Source organism: Physeter macrocephalus, chromosome 8, assembly GCF_002837175.3.
Source record: "Physeter macrocephalus isolate SW-GA chromosome 8, ASM283717v5, whole genome shotgun sequence".
Taxonomy (NCBI): Eukaryota; Metazoa; Chordata; class Mammalia; order Artiodactyla; family Physeteridae; genus Physeter; species Physeter macrocephalus.
Window position 1 is genome coordinate 66,088,374 of NC_041221.1, and position 17,442 is coordinate 66,105,815.

Sequence of the window (17,442 nt, forward strand, 5' to 3'; positions counted from 1 at the left end):
TTTGTTTTCTACGTCTGTGACTCTACTTCTGTTTTGTAAATAGGTTCATTTGTAAAAAGTGATTTATCACTGACTATTCTGCTACACTGTAAATTTCAGAGAGGAGGCCATGAACACATCTGTGTTGTTCATACCTTGTTCCCAGTGCCTAGCACACTCAGTAACTGTTGATTGACTTTTGGCAATTAACTGACTGCTGGGCAAGGGAAAGCTATCAAAGACTATCCTGACCTTTAGAGTCTTAAACAGATTATTTGATTGGTTTGGGCAGGAGTCACATTATAAGGGTTCAAGTATTGAGTAGGTGGTAATGTAAGGAAATAACAGCAAGAGAATCTCCTGTAGAGAAGGAGATTCCTGATCTTGTTTGTAGTATTATAAAGGGTAGCTCACTTTTTTAAAAATTATTATTATTATTTTTGTGGTATGTGGGCCTCTCACTGTTGTGGCCTCTCCATTGCGGAGCACAGGCTCCGGACGTGCAGGCTCAGCGACGTATGTGGGCCTCTCACTGTTGTGGCCTCTCCATTGCGGAGCACAGGCTCCGGACGTGCAGGCTCAGCGACCATGGCTCACGGGCCCAGCCGCTCTGCGGCATGTGGGATCTTCCCGGATCGGGGCACGAACCCGTGTCCCCTGCATTGGCAGGCAGATTCTCAACCACTGCGCCACCAGGGAAGCCCTAAAGGGTAGCTCACTTTTTAGGCTTTTGTTTTCTCAAAAATTTATTAGAGTATTCCTGCTTAAGTTATAAACCAAGGGAAGAATTGAGCTATCCATCAAGTTTTTTGTGCTCATTTTTAAAGATAATTTGAATATTAATTGTATTTTCAATTCTTCTTGAACCACTGTAGGAAAGTGGGTAAGCTAATTAGGTTACACTGTGGTAAGTTGCTCTATGGTGGTAAGGTTTTCAGTAATTTCAGAGTTTAGTTATTTTCTTTCTAGTTCTGGAGCGATTTGCTTATTTAGGGCTGTACTTAACTCTAGTAATTGGACTAGTGAGCTTAAGAAATCATATTTAACAGCAGAAAGGTGCTTTGATAAACTTGCTAGAAAACTTTCTATTCTAAAGAAATATACTAACTAAGTAAACTGTATTTTTTCCTGTCTTAACCATGGTAGCCTCCTTTCTGGAGAGTAGTGCAGAGACTTCCAGCTTTTTATTCTGAAGTTTTCACATTATGTAATGGCTCTCGTTTTTCTGTTTGTACTTTTCATTTTGTTGTTAACCCTTTAATGTATTGTCATAACCTGGTTTATTTTTTATGTTTAGAACTTCTTGTGTGAATTGCCCATACTTGTTCTTTTTTTTTTTTTTTCCAATTGTGGGATTCATCTTTTTATTCTTTCTAAGAATTTTCTCCTATAATCAGGGTATAATACAATAGTTAGCAATTTGGCATATATTTTTCTAGAACGCTGCTTGACATAACATTTTCCATATATGTTATAATGATTTTTTAAAAATGTAATGTGGCTTTACATGTTGTATCTGTATTCTCTAACAGTGATGGTAACAAAACTTACTTTCTCTTTACACCTACATGTATATTTAATATCATGAAATATATTGTACTTAATGAATTGAGAAACTAACAAATTGAGTTTAAATATCTTTTAAAAACTAGTTTTATTTACCTTTACTGATACTTATTTTTTCAGGGCCCACTAACGTGGAAGATATGAATGCACTGTTAATCAAAGATGCTGGTATGTTAAACGAAAATGATTTAGAAACATTTCTTCAGAAGATGGTGTGTCTCTTTTGTGGCAGGTGTTATGCTGGGAGAGTTGGGATGCAAAGATACCTAAAATTTAAGAGCTGTCTGATGGTGGAGATAGCCAAGTAAACAGTTGATTGTAACATAGTATCAGTTGATTAATGCTACAATAGGTGGTAATTATGTAGTGCTGTGGAAAACTACAAGGTAGTTTTGGTGTACCCAGGGAAAGGCTCCTAAAGAAGTGTTCTGTGTGAACACAGGATAAGTGAGAGTTAATAAGGGGGAGGGGGCGGTTCCAGACAGAAGGAACAGTAGGGACAGAAGCTTGAAGGGAAGAGGAACAAGCCCAGTTAAGTTTTGAATTGGGTGTATTTTGGTTTAATTGGGACATGGAGGTTAATGGGTTGTGGTGACAGAAGAGGCTGGTAAGAGGGTAATTAGGGACCCCATAGCATAAAATATTGCATCTATTTGGAAGCAGATGTTGTTTTTATAATTTTTATAATTTGACTTGAATATTTTTAAATGAATGTGGTTTTATGTTTGAAAGCACTAAGGAGTATTTAAGAAAAACATAAAGTAACTTAAATAATGTTTCTAAAATGTCTGTTTAAATAATTTCCCAGATTAACATATTGTAGATTTCCCTCTATTAACATATTACATATTTCAAAGTAGTCCTTAAGGCTTATTTTCTTGCATAAGGACAGTTAGCATTTTGCCCAGTATCTGAAATTAAATTTTTTCTTCTTAGTGTATAATGCTGTTGGATTAGCGGCTTATGAGCTGTTTGACAGTGTTGATTTTGATCAGTGGTTTAAAAACCAGCTTCTTCCAGAATTACAAGTCATTCACAATAGGCAAGTATAAAACTCTGTGTTTGTTATATACTTATTTTATCTTATTGATTTTTTAATGAAGACAAGAAAGCATTAAAATTGCTTAAAATTTTAAAAAAGTCATAGTATGACTTAGCTGATAGTGTCTAGTGTAGAAAGGAATAAGACTTGTGAATCTTATAACTGAAAAATAAGCAAAATCATTTCTTGCTATTTTACTTCAAATGTGAATTGTGACATGTATGAAGTATTGATGTTACATAAGCTAGTTTGCAGGAGGAAATTTTTGTTTGTTTTGTTTTTTATTGAATTTTATTTATTTTTTATACAGCAGGTTCTTATTAGTTATCTATTTTATACATATTAGTGTATACATGTCAATCCCAGTCTCCCAGTTCATCCCACCACCACCCCCTCGCCCCCCACCCCCGCTTTCCCCCCTTGGTGTCCATATGTTTGTTCTCTACATCTGTGTCTCTATTTCTGCCTTGGAAAACAGTTCATCTGTACCATTTTTATAGATTCCACACAAATGCGTTAATATACGATATTTGTTTTTCTCTTTCTGACTGACTTCACTCTGTATGACAGTCTCTAGGTCCATCTATGTCTCTACAAATGACCCAATTTCGTTCCTTTTTATGGCTGAGTAATATTCCATTATATATATATGTACCACGTCTTCTTTATCCATTTGTCCGTTGATGGGCATTTAGGTTGCTTCCATGACCTGGCTATTGTAAATAGTGCTGCAATGAACACTGGGGTGCATGTGTCTTTTTGAATTATGGTTTTCTCCGGCTGTATGACCAGTAGTGGGATTTGCAGGAGGAAATTTTATGCAAAGGTAACAGAAGATGGAGATCTCTGAATTCTAGAAAGAAATTGCGTACAAAAGGAAGCCAATTGGAGACTTAGCAGAGGCTAGGCCTGATGCCAGAAGTAGCCTAACCAAAGTAACATCCATCAAAGGTGACTGCCTTGGGATCACACGGAGAGAGCATACTGCAAGTCCTTGGGGAGAAGGAGTTGCAGAGACAACATGGCAAAAAGTATTTGGACACAATTTAGGCTTGTATTGAGGTGCCTAATTCAGTAGTACAGATCTATCTGACATTTAGTAGGATTTTTGCCCAATTTCTCTGTTGCATATACATTTAGATACTTGCCTAATTATTTTAATTTTAGGTACTGAATGAGTAAAATGGAAGGGAAAGGGTCTTTCATAATTTTTTAAATTTTTCTTCATTTAAAATTAGACACCTAAAAAAAATTCCAAGATACTTTTTTCTTGTTTTGAATCGTGCAGTTCTAGTGATTTATTTCTGTAGACGTGGTACTTGTCAGGATGCCTAGCATATAGTCATAGATCAGTTAACATATCTTGACTACTTTAATAAATGAATAGAAAACTACCCATATATGGATCATTTTATAAATATTTAGAGCCATAGAATTGTAGAGCTGGAGATGCTTTAAAAGTAATTTTGACCATTAAGTAGCTATCCATTCAGTTATTCAGTCATTTATTCAATCAAATATTTTCAGCATTGGAATTTGCTCTGTCCTCTAGAGGTAGTGGTGAATAAGATGGGCTTCAATTCTGCCCTCAGAGAGCTAGTGAGCCTTGGATGGAGAGAAAGCCTTTAGTAGGGAGACACATGTGCACTTTGATTGTCCTTAAACCCTTATAGGCTGTTTAGACCAGTCAACCATGTATTAATTACATGTTGAAATGATAATATTTTGGATATATTGCAATAAATAACAGTATTAAATTTTCACATGTATCTTTTTACTTATTTTAATGTGGGTACTAACAAATTTAAAATTGCATATTTGGCTTGCATTACATTTCATTTGGACAGAACTGAACTAGACCAGTATTTCTCAAACTTTAATGTGCATATGAATCAGCTGGTGATCTTGTTAAAATGCAGGTTCTGGTTTAGGTTATCAGTCTGGGTCAGATTGTGTGAGTCTGTCACACTTCCAGATAATGATACTGCGGTCCAGGAACCACACTTTGAGGAACAAACTGACTCCTATTCTTAACTTTGCCCAGAAGTGACTGTCATCTTGGAATTTGAACCTTTCTGAGCTTCATTCTCTTTGTCGAGAACAGAATGTTGAATGTGGTAATCCCAGAGATCTCAGTTCAAAATTAAAGGCTCTGTGCTTCCTTCCTTTACTCTATACAAGTCTTGTTTACTTCCACCTCTGGGACTTTGATGAAATTGTCCCTGTCCCCTGAAGTGGCATCTTTTCAGTTTTTTGCCCCAAATGCTGTTTATCTTAAAGACTGTTCAAATCCCATCTCCCTCTGCCTGCTCTTCTCGCTTTCGTTTCTGCAATCCTAGTATATAGTTTTGCGGTCTTTAATTCTTTTAGGTATGTTAAACATTTTGAAAGCAGGGAATGCACTTCTTTTGGAACTTTAATGAATAATTCTTTTTACGTGTTTAATCATTATAAGATTATAATTTTCTAAAAAATGTGGTATATTTATTAGTTTACTATATTTTCACCCAGAAATAAATATCATCTTGCCACTAAAATAAATATATAATATCAAGAAGAGACTTTGTGGGTGGAATTCTTGGACACAAGTGATTTCTTCTCTTTACCTAAAGAACGTTCCTTTTCTTTAGCAAAGGTGGCCATAGAGAAACAAATGTATGTACATGTTACTGTAAATGTTCTATAACTTTAAAAATACAAATCATTATTTTGGTAATCTGAGTCACAATTTGTAATTGGGCACCTTTTACAAAATAAATTTATATGAATATTTTATATAAGTCTAGAAATTTCTCGCAGTGTTCTGAAAATAATCTTTATGAGATTAACAGAATTGGAATTGGAAAATTCCTTTATTATTACTTTTTGGGGCCTCTCCAGCCTTAGGGTTTGGAACATTTGCTAGTTATACCTATTGAGATAAACTTTTTTTGGTTACTTTAAGGAACAGAAGTGGACTTGGTTTTTATGTACATAACTATGTTGTATTTCTTTAATACAAAATAATCAGATTTACAATATATCTGCCTAAAAATTTTCAGTTTTTTAAATCAGAACTTTGTTAGTATTTATACTGTGGTACATTTAAAAGTGCTTTTAAACTTTTATATAAAAATGCATATTGTTTTCTTACTACATTTTAGATTTAAACGATGAAATATACTAAGTGAAATAGGCTTCTTAAAATATGTAACATTTTAATTTCATGATTTTCCCTATCTAGGTATAAGCCATTGCGACGCAGGGTGATTTGGCTCATTGGTCAGTGGATTTCTGTGAAATTCAAGTCTGACTTAAGACCCATGTTATATGAGGCAATTTGTAACTTGCTTCAGGATCAAGACTTAGTGGTATGTTGCTTAAAGGTTTTAAAAGAGTTATTTTTATAAGTTTAACATATGTTAAAGTTCAAATTCAGAAGTGGTTTATATCTTTCTTTAGAATGTTGGTGACCTTTCAGTGCTGTAGTTATTCCTTGGTGAGTAGTTTGATTTGAGGGAAGAAAGTCCTTTGATTATTTTTTGCCCTTCTCATCACTAGTAAATGAAAAAAAATTTAACCAAACTCTACTAATCTAAAATTATTTATAATTTTTTAATAAGAATAAAAGAAGGCAGTTTTAAAAAATCATTTTATAGCTTTACGTGTCCTTTTTCTTATTCAGGATAGAATTTGTCATTTTTACATTTAAGATGACACCATAATCTGTTTTCACCCTTACTATTGATTTTTTCTTTGTCTCTCAGTTTTGAGGGTTTTTCTGTTTTGTTTTGTTTTCCTTTGGAATTGTTTATTTTAGGACTTTATGTATAGTGTTCACATAATATTCTTGATTTTGTGTTACTGAAAACTTGATAATGACGTCTTCGTTGCTTCTTTTGTTCCCCTTCAAGGCAAGTAGGTTTGCTGCTTTATTATATGTCATTTACTCAGAGTGTTTTTTTCTTTTTAAAAATATTTATTTATTTATTTGGTTGCGCCAGGTCTTAGTTGCGTCAGGCAGGCTCCTTAGTTGTGGCATTGGAACTCTTACTTACGGCATGCATATGCTGTCTAGATTGAACCCAGGCCCCCTGCATTGGGAGCGTGGAATCTTATCCACTGCGCCACCAGCGAAGTCCCCAAAGAGGTTTTTTTTGTTTTGTTTTTTTTGCGGTACGCGGGCCTCTCACCGTTGTGGGCTCCCCCGTTGCGGAGCACAGGCTCCGGACGCGCAGGCTCAGCGGCCATGGCTCACGGGCCTAGCCGCTCCGCGGCACGTGGGATCTTCCTGGACCGGGGCATGAATCCATTTCCCCTGCATCGGCAGGCGGACTCTCAACCACTGTGCCACCAGGGAAGCCCCCAAAGAGGTTTCTTAAAAGAAGTTCAACATAGTGTGGAATAGTATCCTCCCCCCACCCTGCCCCCACTGTTGGTGCTTTATTTTATGCCTGAGTAAATATATTCATGACTTTCTGTACATTTTCTTTGTCTTGTGCTTAGGTTTGACTCCAGCATAGTCTTTAAAAAGTAAATCTGGGGCTTCCCTGGTGGCGCAGTGGTTGAGAGTCCGCCTGCTGATGCAGGGGACGCGGGTTCGTGCCCCGGTCCGGGAGGATCCCACATGCCGCAGAGCGGCTGGGCCCGTGAGCCATGGCCGCTGGGCCTGCGCTTCCGGAGCCTGTGCTCCGCAACGGGAGAGGCCACAGCGGTGAGAGGCCCGCATACCGCAAAAAAAAAAAAAAAAAAAAAAGTAAATCTGGTTGATTTTTTTTCTGAGCTTCAAATTATTTTTAGATAAAATTAAGTGATTCCCCACCCCCCAAATTATGCTAAAATCTTGTTTAATCATTTCTCAATATACCACCTTTTAAAAAAATTTCGAACCTACCTGATTATCCTGTTTTTCAGCAAAGGCTTGGGTCATACTTTTCTTGTTTTCACATGTGTGCCACGATAATTTAAACTACTTTTAATGTTCAATGAAGGAAAACATAATTAGAGAAATTACAAAATTAAGAAAACATTATAATTGCAGAAGCAATGTTACATTCTGAAAGCAAATAGAACTGATTTTTGGTTTTTCTACTTAAATGTTACCTACTTTGTGTAAATAATTGAGAATTTACTCTAAATATCATTCTGTAATTATTAAATAATTTAAGCATCCCGTGCTTAAGGGAATCCACTTTTATTTTACCATGTTTAAATTCTTAGAAGTTTGTTAATATAATAAAACTTAGCTGTTTCTAAGAATACTATTTGCTGGAATTAATATACTTTTGTAATAGCTTTAGAATAAAGTATTTGTAAGATTTAAGTTTTGTTTTCCTAGTTGGAAATATTATTTGCTGTTCTATCAGTGGTATCAGAGAGAAGACATTAAATGCTTTATGAAAGTGTTACAAAAGATTTAAATTTCAGGTCACTTTTCTGTGGGAAAGAGAGAAATTTCTTGGATCTTATATTCTTTTTTTAATGAGTCTGTTAGGAGAGAAGTGATGAGAAAATGAGTCATTTAGGTCAGCACTTTAAAAGCAGAACATTAAATCACATCAGTAAGCATTATTGGGGAAAAAGGGTTTCATGGCCAGTTAAGTTTGGAACACACTGGACTAAATATTCAAATAATCCTCTTTACTGTAGGACCAATAAGAACCTTTAAAATGTACATCTGTGTAGTGACTATCCAAGATGACAAAAACATTATTATCCAAGGAATATACTTTGAGAAAATGCTGCTGTAGATACAGCTTTTGTCCTTTTCCTGTACGTCTTCTGGTGGCTGCATCTCATTTTTACACTTTTACAGTTTTGTCCTGCCACAATTATTTTCTTATAACTTCTTAAGAAGACAGTGTTTTGTAAGGCACGAAGTTCATGGTGCATACATTGTCTCCCCCCCCCTCTTTTTTTAAGTACATTTAAGATCAATAGTATATAAGATATACTATTCTAATTTCAACCTGTGAGAAACACTGGCTAATAAATTGTGGTAAGATACCTTATACATACAGGTATACACAACAATGTACAAACATTCAGACATACATGTACAAACATACATGAGTGCATTTGTATGTATATACACACACACACAAAGTATATAGATTCTGATGAATCTAAATCTTTGGCTTTCAGAGTCTATGTTCTCTTGCTTGATTGCTGCTGTTACGGAGTTGGGATACTTTTAACTAGTTGTCTATGTGGCTTCCTAGTCTTATAGCTGTGTTATTACAAGGCTTGCTATGGCAGAATAGAAATAGTGCAGCAACTGGAGAAAGCAACTTCTCCAGTTGGTATAGGACGCTATAAATTTTTTTTTTTTTTTTTTTGAGCAGAGGAAGATTTATTGCAGGGGCAAACAAGGAGAATGGGTGACTTGTGCTCAAAAACCCCTAACTCAGGACTCTATAAAATTTTATAGTATCAGAAGCTACTGTGTAGAGTAAATATCTCTGATAGTTGCATGATAGTGTTGTTTGATCTGGAGGAATATAATGCAAATTGAGTGAAATTTTTTTGGTTGATTTGAAATAGTGTTATAACTTTTCACAGTATTTAGCAATTAAAACTTGATCTAGGCATAATGGGCAAGCATTTATAATATTGCAGTATTTGGAAACTTTTTTTGTAATGTTGGGAATTTTGATTAGGTTTAAGATAATGCTACTTTGAAAATTTTAACTTCTAAGCTTCTTTTTTTCTTTATTTAAAATTAATTATTTAATTTATTTTTGGCTGCGTTGGGTCTTCGTAGCTTCCTGCAGGCTTTTTCTAGTTGTGGCGAACAGGGGCTACTCTTCACTGCGGTGCACAGGCTTCTCATTGTGGTGGCTTCTCTTGTTGCAGAGCATGGGCTCTAGGCACTCGGTCTTCAGTAGTTGTGGCATGTGGGCTCAGTAGTTGTGGTGCGTGGGCTCTAGAGTGCAGGCTCAGTAGCTGTGGCGCACACGCTTAGTTGCTCCGCAGCATGTGGGATCTTCCCGGACCAGGGATTGAACCCATGTCCCCTGCATTAGCAGGCGGATTCTTAACCACTGTGCCACCAGAGAAGTCCCTCTAAGCTTATTTCTGACTCATCTTTAAAAAGGGGATGCTTTAAATTTTTTTGTTTTTAAGAGTTAAGAATTATATCAAGGAAAGAGAAAAATTCAGTGGCTAACATAACAGGTACCTGGTTTTCCATATTTCCATTGTAATAATTTTCCATATTTCCATTGTAATAATTTTCCATGTATTTCAAATATTTAAGAAATAAAACATTACAAATACAGTGGAATCTCTATATCTTTCTTTTTTTCCCTATATCTTTCTTTCTTCATTCTGTTGTCTTTTTGTTGAGCAGAGGTTTTGGTTTTTGTTTTTAATAAATTTATTTATTTATTTATTTTTGGCTGCATTGGGTTTTCGTTGCTGCACACGGGCTTTCTCTAGTTGCGTTGAGCGGGGTCTGCTGTTCATTGCGGTACGCGGGCTTCTCATTACGGTGGCGTCTCTTGTTGTGGAACGTGGGCTCTAGGCACGTGGGCTTCAGTAGTTGTGGCACGTGGGCTCAGTAGTTGTGGCACGTGGGCTCAGTAGTTGTGGCTCACGGGCTCTAGAGTGCAGGCTCAGTAGTTGTGGCACATGGGCATAGTTGCTCCACGGCATGTGGGATCTTCCTGGACCAGGGCTCAAACCCATGTCCCCTGCATTGGCAGGCGGATTCTTAACCACTGTGCCACCAGGGAAGTCCTGAGCAGAGGTTTTTAATTTCAGTATAATTGGATTTATTGATGTCCTTTTTTTGATTTTGTTGTTTTTGTTTCTTGTTTAATAAATCCATTTTCTTCACACGTGGTTCTTTATTCCATCTGGGATTTATTTTTCGACATGATATCACGTAAGTTTCTATTTTTATTATTCTTTTATAAGGACAACAGTGGTACAATGCTTTATTGAAAAAATCCATTAAAAAATATCTTCTGCATGCTTTCTTCCATCCCTCTTAGAACATGTTACTTAGTAGATGCAGTGCTTATGGCAAGTTTCAGATTTGAGAATGTTGTTACCACAGTGTAAACAGAATGGCTAAATTTTAGGTGAAAGGAACGTTCTTTTCCTAGGACCCCCAGAGGATTCTCTAACCAGAATATTTGATTTACATACTTGGTTTCTTTAGTGGTAAGGTTTCTGATCCAATAATAACCTTTCAATTTTGGAAATTATAAGTAATTAAAAAATTTTTTTTGTTTTACTTAGGTTATTTATGCAACCTTCAATAAAACAAGCAGGAAGCTACTTAAAAATTAGCATCAGGGTTTCCCTGGTGGTGCAGTGGTTGGGGGTCTGCCTCCTGATACAGGGGATACGGGTTCGTGCCCCGGTCCAGGAGGATCCCGCATTCGCGGAGCAGCTGGGCCCTTGAGCCGTGGCCTCTGGACCTGCGCGTCCGGAGCCTGTGCTCTGCAACTGGAGAGGCCGCAGCGGTGGGAGGCCCGTGTACAGCAAAAAAAACCCAAAAAACAAAAACAAAACAAAACAAAAATTAGCATCAGTGTACTCTTTCAGCCTTGTAAGAGGCAGTGTATAATGTAGACTGTGGTACAGCCAGAAGGTTAGGGTTTCCCTGGTGGTGCAGTGGTTGGGGCTCTGCCTCCTGATACAGGGGATACGGGTTCGTGCCCCGGTCCAGGAGGATCCCGCATTCGCGGAGCAGCTGGGCCCTTGAGCCGTGGCCTCTGGACCTGCGCGTCCGGAGCCTGTGCTCTGCAACGGGAGAGGCCGCAGCGGTGGGAGGCCCGTGTACAGCAAAAAAAAAACAAAAAACAAAAACAAAACAAAACAAAAATTAGCATCAGTGTACTCTTTCAGCCTTGTAAGAGGCAGTGTATAATGTAGACTGTGGTACAGCCAGAAGGTTTATAGTTTGGGGGTGGGGTGTGTGGGGGGTTATTGTCTGTCAAGCAGAGGAAAGGCCATCTTCATGGGCAGGTTGACTACCAGCATAGAAATAGGGAGTTTTTCAGATGGAAAGCCAGTTGATGGAGTTTAAGAAGGGACTTTGAGTGGCATGTACATGACTGTAGCAAACCCTGAATTCATTGTGGGAGGTGCAGCTGGGATCTGGGCAGAGGTGTTTTTAACAAGGTGCATTGAAATTCTACTGTTTTTCCACTCTTAGGCCTTTTATGGGTCTCCCAGTTCTGTCACACTTTCTTACAGTTTCAGATTTTCCCACTTGACCATCCTTTGTGTCTCAGAAAAACTGTTACAGGTTTTAAACTCTGCGTTAGTCTGTGTTTTCACAAAATGAATTCTGAATTCACTTATATTCAGCAAATACGTTGGGTAAGATGTTGTGGAAAAACCCGAACGAACTTTTGGGCCAACCCAATAATTTCCAAAGGAAATACCAAAAATATGTGTTTGAGACATCAAGATATTAGGCCACTCTAAAACCAGGAAGAAAGGAAGCTTTAGTAACTTTCTTATAGTCCATTTTGGTTTTGTAATGATGTGTTCTGGTATCCATGTTATATGAAAATGAGCTTTAGAATGTTTTTCTTAAAAGGAGATGAAAAAATGGAAGGTGCTTTTTTATCCTTTTAGGAAAGTATTTACATGTGTTTTTCAGAAGAAAATATGTAATTCAGTGATCTTGACTGCATAATAGAGTAAAAATAGTACCATAATAGTACCAAGTAATAAAAGAGCCAATGAGTAGGATAATATTATTCATATTAGTATCTCTTTCCATGCCTAGCATGGAATCAGAAAATTAGAAAATGTTTATTGAAAGAGTTAAGAGATAAGGATAAAACATTATAAAATTATTATTCTGTTTCTTTTCAGCAGAGAAATAGAATCTATTTTATAATTATTCTCTCATGTTTGCCTTACTTACATTTTCCTGGTGGTCTTAAGTCCCTGAGACATTGCCATTTATTTCAGGTCCCAGCTCCATGCTCACTGCTCTAGTATGTGGAATTCCCTTCACTGCTATGGGCAGGCTGTAGTAGTGGTCAAGCATTAGGCTGCTCCAAGTCTAGAACTCAAATCAACCACCCTGACAGTTATGCCAAGGCTCATTCTCATGCTGGACACCGAAGTGTCTGGTTACTCTTGCCTTTATGTAGCAGTCTTCTTTGGAAGTAGTGTTGACCTGTGATTTCTTCTTGTTCATTTCTCTGTTGCTGTCATGCTTCTCTGGAATTCTTCCAATGATTCTGATGGTTTGATGGCACTTGTTTGCCCCAGTATGGAATTAGTTTGTTATCTTCTTAGAAGTTTTCTGATGTTTCAGCTGAAGGTGTAGGGTAGACTCAGGCTGAGTTACAGTCTGGATCTGGTTCTGGATACTTTGGGTTTCATTCTCCTTCAAAAATCTAGGTTTATTCTATGAAAAGTTATATTTAGAGTCTGGTTAAGGGAAGATTTTTTTTGTTTTGTTTCGTATTGTTGCATTTATTTATCAAGTATATATTGAATCATGTCTTAGAAGTTGTGTTAGATGCTCTTCTGCCAATCTTCTGTCACAGTCCCCAACTCTTCATTCTGTAAATTCAGGTCCTGATTTTTTTTCCCCGTTACTTGTGAATTGCTGCAAAGTTCATTGTCTCTATGCAGTAAGTACTTCCTATTTCTTTTATAGCTCAGGAATAGCTAATTTTGTTCTTATTTGTGTTTGTCATATTTTAAATGCTCCTCTCTTTTCTTAAATTGTGTGCTTTTTGTTTTCCCTTATGATCTGGCTTCCTAGTCTTGCAGTTAAACTAGAGTGCATCATGATTAATTTCATCTTTTTCTCTGCATGCAGTACTGCACTGACTTCTTCCCTTTGTTAGGAGGGAAAACACAGCTAGTTTTCATTCAGATGTCTCTTTCCTATACTTATTTGTGTAAATGTCATCGTTACGGGTTAAATGCATCTCTGGTCCTTTTGTGGAGGAAGATCAAGAGAGATTTAAGCGTTAGTGTGCTGACAGTTTGATTTCCTTTTGGGGGCGCTTTCAAGTCCTGGTGTTTGTGAATTAAATTATTGCCACAGTGCCAGTTATGTGCCTTACACTGTACTAAATGCTGACAATTTGAAGATGACTAGAAATAGTTCATGTCCTCAGGGGGATTATCCTTTTCATAAGCTCTTCACATTAGCCATCTTTATTGATAATTATTTAATATCTGGGTGTTTTTTCCCCCTGCTAGATTGTAAGCTTTTTGAGGACAAGGACTAGGTGTGTCTTACTCAGCTTTTTTTCCCACAGCACCCAGCACAATGCCTGGGAGTTATAGTTCCTTGTTGAATATTTTTAATTGCATGAGTATGTCATCTTTTCATTAGGTCATTTCATAGTAGAACACTTGGGATAGTGCTTTGCATGTATTGGATAATCAGCACATTTGTTAAATCATTTAAAAATCTAGAAATATTCATATTACCTTTAGAAACAATGAATAAAAAGAAAAGGCAGGTGTGAAAACATCTGCACTCTAGGCTCATAAAATCTGTGGATTTGGAACTAGAGTACTTCACATTTGATGAATATGCCTAATCAGCACCTCAAGACCTCAGAAGCTCCTATAAAATGATCAAAACTGTTTATTTGTGAAAAATGGCTGCAAAGGAAAAACCAGTTGCTATTACAGGTGTGGGAAGCATAGCAGCATCTAAGAAAGTAATGGCTCTTAGCCAGGAAATAAAAGTTTTAGATACATTATTTTACAGAGCAGCGTATAGCATTTAATCATGCCTTGAGTTCATGTTACTTGGTGTGGAAACTGAGTGTGGTAGCCCATGCCCATTTAGCTGGTCAAGTCACAGGTAAAACTCGAAAAGAAATAGGAAGATTATGCTGTCATGATATGATTTTCCCAGGTAACATGCTGATACACAAAGAAAGTGTGATTTGGCAAGGTCAAGAGCTTGTACAAACCTTTCTGTATTTGTGAACTTTGGGATTTAGAAACTATCAGACTTTATCTTTTGGTTTTTTCAGGGACTTCCTGTAATTGAGGTTACAAATGGGAATTTTTGTGCTTTTTCCTCCTCCCTCTTCTTCCTTCTCTTCTCCTCTCTCACTCTTCACTTATACATCCACCAGCTTCTCCAAGCCCACCCTGTTTTCCTGCTTCTCTTCTCTGCTTCTCAACCTTCCCTTTCCCTCTGACACCATCTTCACACTCTTCTCTCAGTGCCACACTCTCCACAGTGTTATGGCAAATTAGTTTTCTTCCTGGAAGCACTCACTGGATTAAAGACTCCTTTAAGCAAATTATGGGAAACTGAGAAGGGTGGGAATCGACACTATTTTACTTTTTTTTTTTAGTCCTTGCTAAATAAGGAGAATGTCCTTTTATTTCTAGATGTTAATGTACTCTGTGACTTTAAGTAGAGAAAGCGATTTGCAATAAATTTTTTGTCATTCATTATTAATGACGTTTAGTAATTCTAGAATGATTCATAATTCACAGTATACTTTCTTTTAGGTCCGTATTGAAACAGCTACCACTCTGAAGTTAAATATCCTTTAAAAACTTTTAAAACACTTCATTGCAAAGAATTTTAACAACACTTTAAAATTGTTGCTTATTTTTAAAATTAATTTATGAGGTAGTTTAAAATGTAATTTTTGATTGGTTTGTTGTATTTGGTTTTTACATATATTTTATCCTGATAAATTTCATATAGTCTGAATTTCATATATTCTCAGTATTCCTTAACTGCTCTTCACCTGTTGATGATTTTGAGTTTAGAACAGATCAGTTTCTACCGGTAAGAATATTTATTTCTAGGTTTTATAACAATTTCTGCTTATGTCTTTTAGGATGTTGTATTATTTTATAGCTGAAATTATATATGTAGTATCAGTTATTTATTAAAGTTGCATTGAAAAGTATATTAGAATTTTTGGAAGTGATTGCTTTTATTGGTAGCTTTAATTTGAAATAGTTTACTTTTATTCTGCTTGTTTTTTGTTTAGTTATCTTGTCATCTATTTTGGAGTGGACTGCTGAACTTTTTTTCTCACAATTATAAAACATAGTAATTTCATTTCATGTTTGTCTGTTACTTTTCATCCTTAGGTTATCCCCCTCTGTTGTCTGTGTATGTATGTCTATCCTACACGAGATTGCAAATTACTTGAAAAGCAGAATACCAAGTCTTACTCATTTTTTTTTTTCCTTCACTCAACTCTCAGCACCTAGTGTGGTGTTTTCACATAATTGGTACTCAGTGAGCACTTGTTAAATATGTCAGTAAGGTTGGGGCGTTAGTGTTTGTTTTTCTTGAGAGGACTAAACAAGAAGAAAACTTTATGATAAAATGTCTACCTATATTTCTTATGGGGTCATAGATGGGAAAACTTGTAGAGCAGAAATTTTTCTTTAATAAAAGAATCACTAGGTATTTTTGGATGAAAGAAATACGTTTTACCAATCTATATAAAAATGAACCAGATATGTGAAAGAACAGATGTTTATGTATCTGGCATCCTGTGATTTGTTAACTCCTTCTATAATTTTCAAGATGTAGGAGTTAAAAGCCAGACATAGGATTTTTGTTTTCTATTTCCTAATCAAAAATATTCTGTTGTTCTTAGAATTACAAGTATTTATCTACAAAAATTTATATCTCTGCGCAGCATATGTTAAGGGCCACATTAGACAACTGGTATGTGATTGCAATAATGGCATTCCTTTTGCTTTAATGAGTAGACTTTGAGGAACAATAGGCATATGTGGAAAACCAATGACAAAGTGCTGTTAAAAGTTGAGTTTAGCAGTATAAAATTTATACACAAAACGTTTAGATACAATTTTCCTCTGAAAACATTACTCAGTGTCTAGATGAGTTAAATTCTAAAATGGACACATTTAACAGCAATAAAGAAAAAAATCACTGCCCTAAATATTGGCACCTTGATCATTTTGAAGTTGTATAGGTAATGCTAAGGTTTTGTCTATTTGTCTTGTATTGCTTTGATATTATGATTTAATTTTATTTCTTATTTCTGTCTGTTTGTAAAAGTTTTTACATTTCTATTCCAAACTTTTATTTTTTCTTTTTACCTACAGTATTTGGAAACCATGTTCACACTACTCTTTCAGTTACTGCAGCAAGTTACAGAATGTGACACAAAGATGCATGTTTTACATGTCCTTTCTTGTGTGATTGAAAGAGTCAACATGCAGGTAATTTTGTTGTAAAGCATGAAAATAGATGTTAGAGGAGTAAGTAGAGTATATATAGAATTCATTAATATCTTTGCTTTATATATGTTGTTTAAGTGTTAAAACATCATTAAAATGATTCTCATAGGTTGTGATTTCAGTTATGTATCAAAATTGACATTTATGCTCGAGTTTTTATAAAATGACCTAAGAAAATTAAAATTAAAAAATAAAAACTTGGATCAGCAATGTAGAGGTGTTTATTAGAAAGCAAAATTATATATCTCTTAGAAAATTAAGTTTATATTTAATAATACTTCTTAAAATTTAGTGTGTTTGAGTGCATAGTCAAAAGTGTCTGTCAGCAAATGCAAATATTCTCAGAAGTCTATTATTTGTATCTTAAAAATTGAGTGTGTTTTGCAGTCTAGTCCACGTTATATCCATGATTGGTTTAATATAAAAATGATATGTAAAGTTCTTAACAGTAGATTATTATTTAACTGTATTCAGCTTCCCTTATCACTCCTAATCTTTGTGAAAAATTGATAATCCAGGAATCACAGTATAATTAGCCTGTAATTTCTTATATCCAAGTTTACCAGTGCATATTTTTATTTGAAAAGCGCTGAGTAAATCTGTGAGGTATTAGGGAAAGATAATACCTCGAGTCCACAGTTCTGAAGTCTGCTCCTGAATTCATTACTGAATTCTGA

General features: G+C 35.9%; 1 protein-coding gene across 1 annotated transcript in view; it reads left to right on the plus strand.

Moving 5' to 3' along the window:
• Positions 1-17,442, plus strand: part of IPO11 (importin 11) — a 215,249-nt gene that overhangs the window by 65,473 nt on the left and 132,334 nt on the right. The window contains exons 14-19 of the mRNA XM_007130413.4: positions 1,666-1,713; positions 2,482-2,587; positions 5,811-5,937; positions 15,041-15,074; positions 15,286-15,326; positions 16,631-16,747. Coding sequence (XP_007130475.1) covers positions 1,666-1,713; positions 2,482-2,587; positions 5,811-5,937; positions 15,041-15,074; positions 15,286-15,326; positions 16,631-16,747 — 473 coding nt within the window. The remainder of the gene's footprint in view (positions 1-1,665; positions 1,714-2,481; positions 2,588-5,810; positions 5,938-15,040; positions 15,075-15,285; positions 15,327-16,630; positions 16,748-17,442) is intronic.